Below are 14,243 nucleotides of genomic sequence, written 5' to 3' on the forward strand. Positions count from 1 at the left end.
AGAAGATACCCCACCAAAAGCCAGTTTTGCTTGCACTGAAGTCAACAGCACCCAGCAGCTACCTCGGTAGGAGCAGAACCTCATCCCGAGTTATGAAAAATGCCTACCATCAAAATATGCCACTTGGCTCACACGCAAAATGCAAGTAAAGAATCACTTTTCTAAAAATCAAGTGTTGAGCTGCACTCAAAAAGCACAGAGCAATGGTCTCAGCACGGGGCCAGAAAGATTTGGAAACTGTAGAAAATATTTCAAGTTCATTAAATACCCCTAGGATGCAGTAGCACAGTGCAAGCCGTGAAAATAAATGTTGACACAAAAGAAAGCTATTTTTATATAATGACTCTTAATTGTGAAGTTTCTCCTGGGCAGCAAATGATAACAACTATAACACCAGGAAAAGAGTAATTGCTTTGATTCAACATCCCAGCATGTATCTGCAGGTCATAAAAACCCAAACCAAACCCCTAACCACCTGAACTCAACTGCTGGAAAGAGGTCTTTATTACATTTTAGATTATTAGCCAGCTCAGTCCTTCTAAAGATTCACTTCATGCCTCATATTTCACCATTTAACAGATAGGTTGAATACTCTTTACTAAGTTCTATGTTGATCTATTTAAACGGATTTATTGGCTCACTTGTTTTTTTACTAATTAGGTACCAACTTTCAGATCAGACCAGATGGAACTTTTTCTTAATATATTACTAAGTGTTTTGCTCACAGTCACACAAAATCTTAAGTGTTTTTGCCTCTTTCAGGCTCTCCATCCTATTTTTTTTCAAATTTCTTAAGACTTTCAGTCACAAAATTCAACACCAACAAAAAAAAGGTTTACACTCACTGAAGTTTCCTGGAAAATAAGACAGATATACCACACCAACCACTGAACTGACACTTGTAAATTCTGAGTAATTCCCAAGAAACAATGTGAATTACCACAGATTTACTACAAACCAGCTATTTCACAACTGCAATGGGGTGACCAATCTCAAAATGCCAAAAATTAGAACATTTACTGGACAATTACAAATCCTGTCTGAAATCTGAGGTTTTGTTCCTGGTAAATTACTGCTCTTGGTGTGAGAAGGTGTTGTTTACAGCTATAGACACTGGGTTGCTAGAACAAGCCTCCTCAACTGAAAGTCAGTAATTACAACGAAAATAACTAAACTTGAACATGCCAGACTACACAGGAAAAGAAAACATTGCTGTTGCCAGGTTAGCTTTGCTTACATTGAACATTCAATAAAGTTATCCTGAAGGAGGACATCATTGTATTCTATATTTAAAAGAAACTGAAAACCAGAAATAGGCATCACATCAACCTACAATGCTTCATCAAGTGATGCACTTGAAAGAGAAAGCCTTGTCAGCCCAGCACTTTACCTGTTCTGCCATGCAGCATCACAACACATAAAGCTTTGTCCATCTTGCAAGGATTTCTAGAACATAGAAATCCATATTTCTATACAGGCAGCAAACGCACATATTCAGGCCACATTATTTGTACTCTCCCCTCTTCCTCTGCAAGCCCCCTCTGAGGAATGAAGGGGGCTAAAAGGTATGGAGCAGGAAGCATGCCAAATTGCAAAGCCAGAAGCACCTGGATAACGCATTATCACTGTCAGAGTTCTTGTCAGGTTTGGCTGTTTAATTTTTTTTTAACAGATATTCCAGTAAGTCTTCCTGAAAGAATGAAATACAGAAGCATATGCATCAAAGAAAGGTGAAGATGTGTAAAATACTGTTTTTTTGCTTACAAAACTAACGGGCAGCCAAGATACGTTAGCTGAATGCAGCTGCTGGAAGGAAAAACCTTTCCAGCTATGTGAAAACAGACACCAGCATGACTAACCAGAGATCAAAAAAGACCTTACCGTGGAACAACACGCCGGCGTCTATACTTTACTACATTTTGTAATTGGAGTTTGGGTGGGTTTCTTGTCATCGCAGTAAATGAACAGAGAAAAATGACTAACCGTGACCTCTAGTGGATACACCGCGTAACAGCCACAGCAGGGCTGGCAGAATTTTCTTCGTGGTAACGTGGACATTCATTCTAACCTCGCTCGAAGTATTTTTTTTTTTTTTGGAAGATGACAAAGAGGGTTAACAAGAATAGCGCTTAATCCCATTCTGCTTTAAACCAACAATTTTTACTACACAGTCAGATGACTATCCATTTATTTTGATACACCTAAACGTGCCTTACAAATCTCAGGCGAGAAAGTAACATGGCCGCAACAAGAACAAAAAAACCCACAACCCCAAGCCCTAAAGAGAAGTACATCTATCTGGAACGACACAGAACGGGGATGATAAAACACTGGTTTAATCTGGGTGTCCTTTTACAGACACTGCGCTTGGTTTTGAAAGGATATACTCACCTGCCCCTTCTCCTGACAACTGGAGGCACATCTGCACCTGGAAACATCTCACTGAAAGGGGGAGCTGTATCTTGGCTGATTTTACCCCACGATGCTCCAGATGTTAGTAAGCCTAGAAAATACTTCAGCCTAGAGGTATTGGGGTAAAAAAAAATATTTAAAAAATCAGTAGTGGAAGTGAAGAACTCCCTGCACATAATGCAACTGAATGAAATCAAAGCTTTAGAGCGCAGGCAGGGTCGTACCAGCTGGTGAGTGTTTTAATGTTGCGGGTAGGTGTAGGACACAAGACCGTAGGAAGCTGCAGGAGCACCGACATGAGACGGAGGTGGATGGAAGCGGGGGAGAAGGCTCTACCTAAGGCACCTGACTCTTCCTGGCGTCCGTACTCTATGTGAGGAGGAAAAAGAGAAGTGTCTCCTTATCCAGATGTGCACGGCGGGGGGAGGGGCTGAACAGAGGCCTGGGGTTTGCAGGGGAGCCCGGCCGCTGCCCCCGCCGGCCCGGCCAACAAATGAGACGGGAGCGGCAAGGCGCTGGCAGCCGGCTGCCCCGCCGACGGGGCGAGCGGTGCCGCGCTCAAACGCTTCGCTCCCAGCCTTTTTTTTGGGGGGGGGGGAAACCGCCCCCAAAGTGTCACTTGGGTTTGGTGGACAACTCAGCCCCAAGCGCCGCTTCGCAGGGCGGGCGAGGACGGGGCTCTGCCCCGCAGCAGCCGAAGCGCCCTGTGCCCCGGAGGGTTCTCGGGGGACCGGGGCCGCGCCCCGGGCGGGGGTGGCGGGCGCTGCGCTCCGCCATGTGCGCGGGCGGGGGAGGAGGCGTGTCCCCGTCTCCGCCGCCGCGCCGCCTCCCGCTCGCCTGCGAGCCGGCACCGGCGGAGCGGAGCGGCGCCGGGCGCGGAGCTCGCCGGCCCCGCCATGCCCGCGGCCGCGCCCTCGCCCCGGCGGGGCCGCGCGGAGGCGCCCACCCGGCGGCGCTGAGGCCGCGGCCGCACCTGCCAGCGGCACCGCCGGGGGGGGCGCGCAGCCTCGGCCGCGCTCCGTCTCCTGCGCGGCCCCGCTGGGGCGCCCGCGGCGGCGCCTCTCCCGCCTGCCCGCCCCCCCTCCCCGCCCCGTCGCCAAGCGGGAGCCGCCAGCGGTGCGAGCGGAGCCGGAGCCGGGGCAGCCTGCGCCGCCCGCGCTGCCCCCCGCCTCGCCGCCCTGCCCTGCCCTACCCGCCCTTCCCCTCCTCCGGCCCGCCCAAGCCATGAACTTTGGCCGCGGCCCCTCGGTGGTGTTGAACGTCGGGGGCACCCGGTACTCCTTCTCCCGGGAGGTGCTGAAAGATTTCCCGCTGCGGCGGGTGAGCCGCTTGCACGGCTGCCTCTCGGAGCAGGACGTGCTGGAGGTGTGCGACGACTACGACCGGGAGCGGAACGAGTACTTCTTCGACCGGCACTCGGAGGCCTTTGGTTTCATCATGCTATACGTGCGGCACGGCCACCTGCGCTTCGTCCCGCACATGTGCGAGCTCTCCTTCTACAATGAGATGATCTACTGGGGGCTGGAGGGCTCCCACCTCGACTACTGCTGCCAGCGCCGCCTCGACGACCGCATGTCCGAGACGTGCACCTACTACCCGGCGGAGGAGCCGCCGGGGGAGCCGGCCGGCGGCCCCGAGGGCAAGTGCGGGCGGCCGCCGGGAGCCGAGGGCGGGAAGTGGCTGGAGAGGATGAGGAGGACTTTCGAGGAGCCCACATCTTCCGTGGCCGCCCAGGTCCTGGCTACCGTCTCCATCCTCTTCGTCATCGTGTCCATGGTGGTGCTGTGCGCCAGCACCCTGCCCGAGTGGCGGGCGCCGGAGAACCGCAGCGTGGAGGAGCAGAGCAGGTACACAGCAGAGTCAGTGAGGGAGCCCTCAGGGTAGGAGGATCCTTTATTTTCCCGCTGTCCGGTCCCCGTGTGTCCCGTCCAGTGTGTCCTGCCCCTCGTCCTGATGGTCGGTAGCTGTAGCCGCCGCCGGAGATCGCCTGCGCCCCTTAAAACCCCGGCCCTGCGCTGGGGAGCCGGTGGCGGCGGGTGGAATGTGGGGGTGGCCCGGGGGGGCGGGCGCTGCTCTGCGGCTCCTACCGGGCGCCCGGTGTCTCCGAGCGCCGGGCCCGGGCGGGGAGCGGAGCCCTGGGGCGCAGGCAGCGGCCGCGCTACGGGCAGCCCGAGGCCGGCGGGCAGGGCCGGGGTCTCGGGCAGACTGACGGCTCCTGCCCTCGGTGAGGGTGCCTCCTCCTCTGCAGGATCTTCGAGCTCGTATTCGGCCCCCCCCCCCCGCCCCCCCTTTTAGGAGCCACGGGACTCCTCACCCACACGGAGAAGTTCAAACAGTCGGAAAATCATAATAGGCGTTCCGATTGTGGAAAGAAAAGGGGAAATAAAACCCTAAAAGAAAAGAACGCGATTCCCTTCTCTTTTCCTTTTGGAAAAGCACGATCTTGTATGTACTCTGCGTGTATTCATACAGGTCCTTCTGCTGGAGCAGATCCAGTGCCTGTTAGGGTTCTGCTCATGCAGAATCTTGTACGTGGGAACAGCCATACCCCTGTTCCTCTTCGCATCTCCCATCCTCTGTGTGAGGAGCACAGGAGGTGATCAGGCTGAGCGTTAAGCTCTGGCAAATGCATCATCTGAGCGCCCCAGTGTACCAATGTAACAGATGTAGTTTACATTTCCTCTAGATAAACCGTGTGTAAGCACACTAAACATTGCAAAGCAGTTGCAGAAAGCCCGGCATGGGGTATAAGACTCAATTCCGAGCCTTACTAGTAAGAACAAGCCCTTTTTCATCTTATTTGTGACCTCAGCTTAGGGTTACATCCATGCAACTCTGCTGACTTCAGTATCATTGCACTCGGTCTCTCTTCTGTTCTCTAGAGAACACAACCAAGACCACTCCGGTAGGATTTCTCCCATAAATAAGGCTGACATAGAAAGAAAGAAGTAAACATTTCTTGTATTTGCTAGCTTCTCCCCTCTTGTAAAACAGGGTATTCAACCAAAAGTTTTCAGCTTTTGCTCTGCTAGAGGGACCCTACAGTGAAATCACAGCCTTGCCATTATGAAATCATCATCTTTTAGCATAGAGTTAATTGGAATGTGATATATTATATCTTAGTAGCCAAATTAATTCCTTGGAAAGTATTTTCATAGTTTCCATTAGCTTAATGGAAAACTGCACCTGTATTTCTCATTGTAGCTGAGCCAAAGAATTAATTGTATGAACAAAAAGAAAGCAGATACAGATTGAGCAGCTGTTGATTCCTGCCTAGATTCAATTATGTCAAAAGTTGCTCTTACAGGTTCTTCTAGTGAAAAAGCCTTACTTAAGCTTTGCAAGGTCATTTCAAAGGGTGGGTGCTCTGGGTGATCTTTTTGTAAAGCAGCAAATGGCTTAGATACCCCCAATAGACAGGGGAAAATAGATGCAACACTACCATAGCATTGACGACATGTCTCTTATCTTTGTTCACATCTTCATGGTGTGGGAGTCAACAACAGTTTTCCTCTTACTGAAAGAGTTCAACTTGCAGAGGAAAAAGGCATATGATGTGTAATTTTTCTTTCATAGTGCCTTTGTCTTCAAGAACATGCTTGTGTTATATACACACATAATTTTACTCTTCTGAATGATCGCATATTGTATGCCAAGTGTTTGAAGGATAAGGTCCTAAATACTTGTAAGGTCGAGTGTAGCCAAAGCACTTCACAGGGCAGTGAAGGCTGCTTTTAAAATCAGGACCGCTATCAATGGTAGGCTGAGCTTCTTCAGTACTGGTTGTAGTACTCCATGGCATTGCAACAAAAAAAAGAGAGGACTGTAAAAGTTGTGGCTGAACAGTTTCTAACCGTCTTCTTGCAAAAGTCTGCCGCATGTAAACACCGATGCAGGGGGTCATTTCACATATGACTGACTGAACCCGTGTGCTCTCACTGCACAGGAACTGATAGCAATTTAATGGCGAACACATAGAAAACAGATACAAATGTGTTCCTTCCTCTCTGCAGCTGGTCACCTGCTGAGGTGGCCTTGTTCTCTTACGAGAGATGCTGCTTTATTGCATACGCTGCATCACGACCAAAAAGCCCGTTATATCTGGGAAAAAAGGTGTGAGCTACAGTTGCTTTTGAGTGATTCAATGTAGTTACAACTACTCACACGTGCCATAGGATTTGACCTAACATGCCCACTTGTCATCTGACTTTATTTCCCTTTATTTGTTTTTCTTTTCTTTTTTTGGTAGTTATTAGATTTATTTTAAATGTAGGGTTAGGTTTTGAAAACGTTAAGTAACTGAGTGATTTATTTGAAAATCTGACCCCAGAAATCACACAGGAGCATCTGGGATTGCGTACTCTGGCAATACCGTCCATGTTAGGTGAGAAGGCTTTTAAAAATCTGGCATTAGTTTCTGACACATTTAAAAGTTTGAAGCCAAATTCTGTCTTTTGTTTATTAAGTGAGGCTCCCCATCAAAATAAAGAAATTCTGTTTAACATGGTAATACAATAATTTAAATTCTTTTGTCAAGAGAAATTGTGACATGTGCTGTATACAAGTGACCTTTGACTCACATGGCCCTGTGATTACTAATATGAAGACTTTACATTATTCTAAAAACATATTTTGAAAGCTTTTAGAAATGAAAATTGCATGGGCTTATCTAGAAGTCCTTAGGCTGTAGATTTTGGATGTAACCGACTATTCAGATCAGCATTAGCTGCTGCTTAGAAGGGGAGACAACTACCTCATGAAATTCAGCAACTTTGAAATCTGCTATTTTTAGTCTCTCACATGTTTACTGGTAAAACCCCCTGTCCTTTCCTTGATGGTATGTTATGTTACTTACGGCTCAGAAAGGTGCCACATGGATAGTATCTCTGGCTGAACTGTGGAAACCATGCACAGAACTGCTTCAGGCAGCTGTAGTGAAAACAGCTCTACCAGTGTGTCTCCAGCTTACCTGGACATCGTCTCTGGAAGTGAGGGGGTTACCAACTCTGTAATTTACAAAATCAGCCTCTTTAATGAAATTTGCAATGAGGGTTACTACAGCTGCCAGCTAATACCAGCTGTATTTATTCTTCTTACATGAACACCTCTTCACCAGAAGAGGAATTGAGTCCACCAAACTCTTCTCAGAAACTGTGATGTTATGACTTTTCATGGTGGCTGCACTCTCAAAGAGTGAACAGCCTACGGCTGTCTCTGAGCCTTAACACCCTTCAGAGGGCAACAAAGAACTCCCCAAGTAAGCGTTTTTGAGGAGAGAGAGATGTGGAATCTGACCTCCGAGTTTCACAGATATTACAAACACTGACAATATAATTCCCTGATTTGCAGAGGGATTGCCTTCCCCAGGTCTGTTCTCCGGATGAGTTATTATATTTCTTGCATCTTAAGATTCTTGCTCTCTTCCCTGCCTTGGCACGTTTCACTTATATCAGAGCTAAAGATTTCCATCAGATTTGCACAGTTTAGGAGCAGACAGCAAGGACACCTGTCTCCCCTTCTGTTCCTTCTGGTAATTTCAAGTCATCTTTGCTCTCCTCTGAACTGTGCCAACAGATGCACACTGCGAGCCTCTGCTCAGGGACCCGTCCATCCACTGATCGTAAGACTAACCCTTTGGGGAGAGCTTCTCAAGCCTGTAACAGGAAGTCATTTGAAGCTGCTTGACTTCCTGACTGCACAGTTCTACCTACCTACCTTTAAACTATTTTTCTAAGGCTAAATACGAGTAGCTTGTTAGCACAAGGGAGAGACTGTTGCCCCTTTTCCACTTACTAATCATGATTAAGTTTATACTAAAAGAATCCCTTGGTTATCAAGCCTATATGATTGCTATGTTCTTGAGCAAAAGCAAATAAACACAGTAGCTTCTCCAAACAGCAGCTCTCAACAGATGCCAGTGGGCTGCTTTTCATCTCTGCAAAACATCAGCTTAAAAAGTTGCACTTGAATTTTAGACACACAAAAATCACCATTCCTTTATGGTTGTGGAACTTCAGAAGACCTGAACGCTCACATCCAACATCCACTCAAAAGAATCAAGAACTTTCTTGGGCAAGACCTAACCTGAACACCACATTTTTGGCTAAGTTTGGGCAGTAGGCTGAAGGTAAGGAATGGAACGGCAGACCCAATTTAAAAACATGGATGTGGATTCTTCTGATGAATTTAAGAGCTTTTGAAAAATAGAGGTAACACAAAGAACATGGGTGTATCACTGCCTGGCCACAGGAGAGCCTTAACGTACTCACCAGGGCTAGGTGCCTCTCATGTTGAAAGTACACGGAAAAGACACTGAGGACCCCAGGGCTCGAGGTGTTCATATCCAGGTATCCCCCCCGGGAGCTGCGAAAGGCGTTTGCCCCTTCCCCGGGGAGTGCTGGGCCATTGTAGCCTCCCACGTAAGGCACTGGAGTTCAACGCGTTAAGGCACATTATTGCTACCAAAGCAGGGACAGAATGAGAAAAAGCCAGGAAGGCTTTTAATGCAAGGAAGCTCGCTGTTCTGTGGCCATTACTTTACAGTTAGTAGTGAGACAGAAACCCTGTTGATTTCAAAAAGATTTTTTAAAAAAAAGACAGCTGCTAAAATGACTAGGAGTCTTCCTGAGCAGGAATTGGATCATTCTTGGGTGTTTTTCAGGTTTAATGTGCTTTACATGGAAATAGGCTTTAGCAACAATTTAACAAGTCAGTGCTGACAAACTTAATCTTTAATCCTGTCATATACTGTCTTTAATCATATCATCTGTTTTCCTCATGTGTCCTGTCGATGTGTATGTTTTACTTACAAGGTTAATAGATAGTAGTGCCACTAATGAATATTTTGGCTAGATTTCAACCAACTCACCAGGGGATATTGAAAGTATATAAATTGTCATGCTGGGGCAAACAATAATGCTAAGCTGAAATAGTCTAAGACATTGTCAGTATGATTTTGTTAGTAGTAACAAACTAGTCTTGTTAGTGATTGAAAAAATAATTACTGAAGTGGTTTAACTCATTGTACATCAAATAGCTTATTCTGAAAGGAAGTTATCAGATGGAACAGAAAATTGAACAGTGATGGGATTACAGCAGAAACGAGGCTTACAAAGGCTTGATAGTCCGTTTATGGACAAAAGACTCAGAGCAATCTTGAAAGACTGTTAAGTACCAAGAGGCTTAAAATTTTAGGAGAAAAACCTTCTTTCATGTGCTTAGGTCTGGGACAATGAACAGTAAGTTTGAGCAGAAATAACCTGTAACTGAATAAAAATTAGAACTTAGTATTTTCTCTCATTATTTATAATTTTTGCAGGAAATCTTCAAGGAAACACTTAATGAGTTTGTTTTTAATTTCTCCTCTCCTTTTTGAATACCAGCTATTTTAAACCTGAACTGATGAGGGAAAAAAACCCAACCAAAAATGTGATGGAAGTTTATAAAATGGGTACTACATTTTACCAAATAAAGTTCATGATTTAATTATATACTTGTAGATTTTAAAAAAGCATTATTCCAGGAACAGGCAATAAAAAGCAGTCTGTCCTGTGAATATGCAGCAAATATTTTAAGAATCGATTCCAGAAGATAGAGTAACTTTAGTCTTCTGAATGCATGCATTTTAGTTGGCTTTAACTTCATACTCAGTTAAGTTCTCTCAAGATTAATTTAGCAATGTTAAATTTGCTCCCTTTATTAAATGTTACTTACCCATTAACGAGGTTAGCTCTAAAGATAAGTCACTACAAGGAGAGGGAGACTTGATCTGAAAGTGGACACATAGTATGTTGCACTCCAGATTTCCCAACAGCCCAGAGGTTTCTAGTTCTGCTCACCCAAGCACGCATTTCTACAAGATTCACCAGGACTGCCGAAATCTGCTGAAAACAGAGACCAAAAGGAGTGACGAGAGAGGAAAAATGAAAATGTTTCACTGCTGGCTAAGAAGTAAGGAGAGAAAAGAAAAAAATAAGGGGCACCCTTCTTCCTCATCTTCTCCCTAGCCAGGATGCGTGCAATTGGTGAGAAAGAAGGATAGATGTAGAATGGCAAAATGGAAGTGCAATATGTAACGGAGTGGCAGCAATGCATCTCCCACTGTCTTGATCTTGCTTTGTCATTTTTGCATCACTGATGTTCCTTAGCTCTCTTCAAGTCTGTTCTACAATAAAAGGCTCTCTAGTCCTTCCGACTGAAGTATAACTGATTTACAGTATCTCTTGTCCTAGGAGCTGCCAGAGTAAAACAATGGATTGGCCACATTTCATGGATTTTTAGTTGCACAACTCTTCCCCAAAGCTATACCGGACCACTGAACCAATTCTGATTCATAAAGAAGACTTCTACTGAATCACAACAATCAGGACCAAACTTCCTTAACGCTCGACTTAGAGATACCCAGTGTAACTTGCAACAAAATGGAGGAATCTCATCTCCAACATTATCAGGGAATCAGGAGGAAATACAGAGTGAAAAAGTTTTACATCGTAAAGTTACAAATTGCTTTTTCATTTAAATGCCCCAAGTCACAGGGTACAGGCAGCACTACCTGACAAATGTCATGAAATTTAATGAAATAGAGTTTGTTGGAATTGTTGAGTGTTCCTGGCTGGAACTTGCTACTCATATACAATTTTTCTTTTAATTATTATATGAGATCTCGACTAGCCAACGTATAAGTACATTCAGACTTTATCAGCATCTCCACTACCACAATTCTGCTGTTTAACCAATTTTACTAGGGGAAGTTTTACATATTTCCTCATCATGTGTAAAAAGGATTTAAGAGAACTTACAATTAGCATTTTATTCCTGATTTTTTTCAACATAAAGGAACGATAATGCACACTCATACAATTACTGTCATATATTCTGTACATGACTTTTGCTTAGAAGACGTTATGATCTGAGCATTTTCTAAAAGAAATTAAATCTGCATCTGAGATGGTTATCACTCACTCTCATCATTACAAGAAGCACTAGTATTTTCAAAAGCTTAATTTTTAAGAGAATACATAATTCTTAAGAGCAAGCTATTTTTGAAATGCACAGGTCTTTCCATCAAAAGGTGCGAATATGAACAAGTGTTTCATAAGCCCTTTATGAAGAAAGGCCACTTGCTTACAGAACTTCCATCGTTATTCATGAAAAAAACAAGGTCTGATTTTATGTGAATAACTATTTCTTTAAGCAGGTAGTTTATGTTCATTTAAATTTGCTGTGGCTGGAATTACAGTGTGCCTTATGACTTTACATCAACTGTTTCCTCCATTTTTTAGCATAAAACTAAAGTGAATGAATGAATAAAACAAAATTAATAAAAAATAAATAAAACTTTAGCGTATGAAAATTTTATGAAAGTTAGTTCATAGAGTTTATTAGTACAATTACAGCAGTTACAAAAAAGTATTGTCTTTCTAATAGGCCATTGTCTTAATAACAACAATGGATTTCAGAACTGCTAAAAAATATGCAGCTGTGTTAAAGAAGCAAAATTTTAGGTTTGAAATGACAGTTGGATTATTACTTACAAATCATTACTGTTTCTACAGAGACTGTCTTTTTAGGATCCTTGCAGTAGCAAAAAAGCTCTGGTTGTATGTAGTATTTTCAAATCTCCAATCTCATGTCAGTTTGGTTTCAGACCTGTTGGTTGTGAGATGGCACTGGTGATTGGCTTTTTCTTTGCTCAAACTGTTGGTGAAAAAAGAAAAGCAAACAAAGGAAAGAGGGAAAGATTAGCTCCCATTCCCTCCTGTATTAAACAAGTGAACAGAGTCTGAAATCTTAAGAAAAGGGTTATTTTCAGATGGGAGATTTCAAGACTACATGTACAACAGTTACTGAATAAACTTAAGACCAACATTTTTATCTCCTGTTTATGCCTTCTACTAGTTTCAAGTTGAGATGTTCTCAAGTCTCATTCACTGCACTAAGACTTGAAAATATTTAAGAACATGCTGAAATCACCTTCTAGGATTTCTTTTCTCAAGGCCATTATTTGTATTTGGCAAGAAGATGATCCTGCCTATTGCTTTGGTTGCCATGACATTTTTGCTGCAACGCAGTTTAGGTGGAATTACATTTAAAACAAAAGAAAAAAATCAGTAATGCAGAGTGTAGTGGTAAATGGGAGGACACAAGCTTATGACTTTGTCTACCCAATGGTGAAAAATAAAAATACCATCTGTATTTAGTGGCACTACCTTTAAAGCTCTGAATATAGTTCTAGGTAAGCCCCTGTTAGGGATGCAAATAAAACAGACTGGTTTAGGTTGGTTCCTGAAGAGCCAATTTGCATGAATTGTCCAATGTAAAAGCTGATTTCCACCTATTCCATTTTCACTGTCTTTTTAGCGTGGCAGTCTGGTTCTATACATTGCTATTCATAAACAGCCAGTTCACTGATCCACAGTCCTTGGCACTCCCAAGTGGATGAGGCCTCCCAGATTTAAAACAAACAAGCAATCGAACAAACAAAACCGCCTACAACCCAACCAACCAAAAAAAGGTGTTCTAGATGAAGTTAAACTTTGGCAGCGGTGGTATACCATTTCCTGTAGGGTTCTAGATTTTGTAGGCATATTTGCCCAGTATTAGGACAAGTACAAATCTATAATTCAAAGAAAATGATCAGTGAGTGAGTGTTTAGCAGTGGTCAGTTTAAACTCCTCACTAGATCCTCAGGTTAATCGGTGAAATCTGGTGCTACATGCTTAGAATAAGAGCAGCGTGGCTTTCTGTTTGTCGCCTGTGAAGGTCTGAGTGTCAATTTGGTAATATCTGTGAACAAACAAAACACCCACTATAGCTTTTGCACAGAACATAAATGCTGTACTTTGTTTCTTTTGACAGGATAATTGAAGCTATCTGCATAGGCTGGTTCACTGCAGAGTGCATTGTGAGGTTCATCGTCTCCAAAAACAAGTGTGAGTTTGTCAGAAGACCTCTCAACGTCATTGATTTACTGGCAATTACTCCTTACTACATCTCTGTTCTAATGACAGTTTTTACAGGGGAAAATTCGCAGCTTCAGAGGGCTGGAGTCACCTTGAGGGTCTTAAGAATGATGAGGATTTTTTGGGTGATTAAACTGGCTCGTCATTTCATTGGCCTTCAAACACTTGGTCTGACTCTGAAGCGTTGTTACAGAGAGATGGTGATGCTACTTGTCTTTATCTGTGTTGCTATGGCAATTTTCAGTGCACTTTCCCAGCTTCTTGAAAATGGGCTGGACTTGGGAACAAAGAATAAGGATTATGCCAGCATCCCTGCTGCTTGTTGGTGGGTCATCATCTCAATGACCACAGTTGGTTATGGTGACATGTGTCCCATCACTGTACCAGGAAGGATTCTTGGAGGAATTTGTGTGGTTAGTGGCATCGTTTTATTAGCCTTGCCAATCACGTTCATTTATCACAGCTTTGTGCAGTGTTACCATGAGCTCAAGTTCCGATCTGCTAGGTACAGTAGAAGCCTTTCTGCTGAATTCTTAAATTGACCGAACTTGCATTCTGTTGTAGTTACTCGCTAAGCTTTGTCTTAGAAGAGAATGGTGGAAGGTCCCTTCGCGTGTCCTCCTTGACTGGATGGTCCTGTGGAACAACATTCTCGCCAGCCTGGAGAAAGCCCGTCACCATTCAGACAGGAAGGATGGCCATCTGCCTTGGGCACCTTGCAGGGAGAGGGAGTGATGTTTCAAATTTGAGAGAACAAAATAACAAAAGAGGATTCAGAAGCCCTCAACCAGACCAGTTTGGTCTTCAGTTTGCCTTTCCACACAAAAGCAGAACAAAAAATAGGCTTAACACTGAGATCTGTCATTCCCA

General features: G+C 44.3%; 1 protein-coding gene across 1 annotated transcript; it reads left to right on the forward strand.

The window, feature by feature from the left end:
- Positions 1–3,636: 3,636 nt before the first annotated feature.
- KCNG3 (potassium voltage-gated channel modifier subfamily G member 3) lies at positions 3,637–13,915 on the forward strand (the record flags this gene model as incomplete). Its single annotated transcript, XM_081998365.1, has 2 exons — positions 3,637–4,292; positions 13,270–13,915. 2 exons carry the CDS (start codon positions 3,637–3,639, stop codon positions 13,913–13,915), a joined length of 1,302 nt encoding a protein of 433 aa, XP_081854491.1.
- Positions 13,916–14,243: the final 328 nt, after the last annotated feature.

The sequence above is a fragment of the Phaethon aethereus genome, assembly GCF_964289735.1.
Source record: "Phaethon aethereus genome assembly, chromosome: 3".
Taxonomy (NCBI): Eukaryota; Metazoa; Chordata; class Aves; order Phaethontiformes; family Phaethontidae; genus Phaethon; species Phaethon aethereus.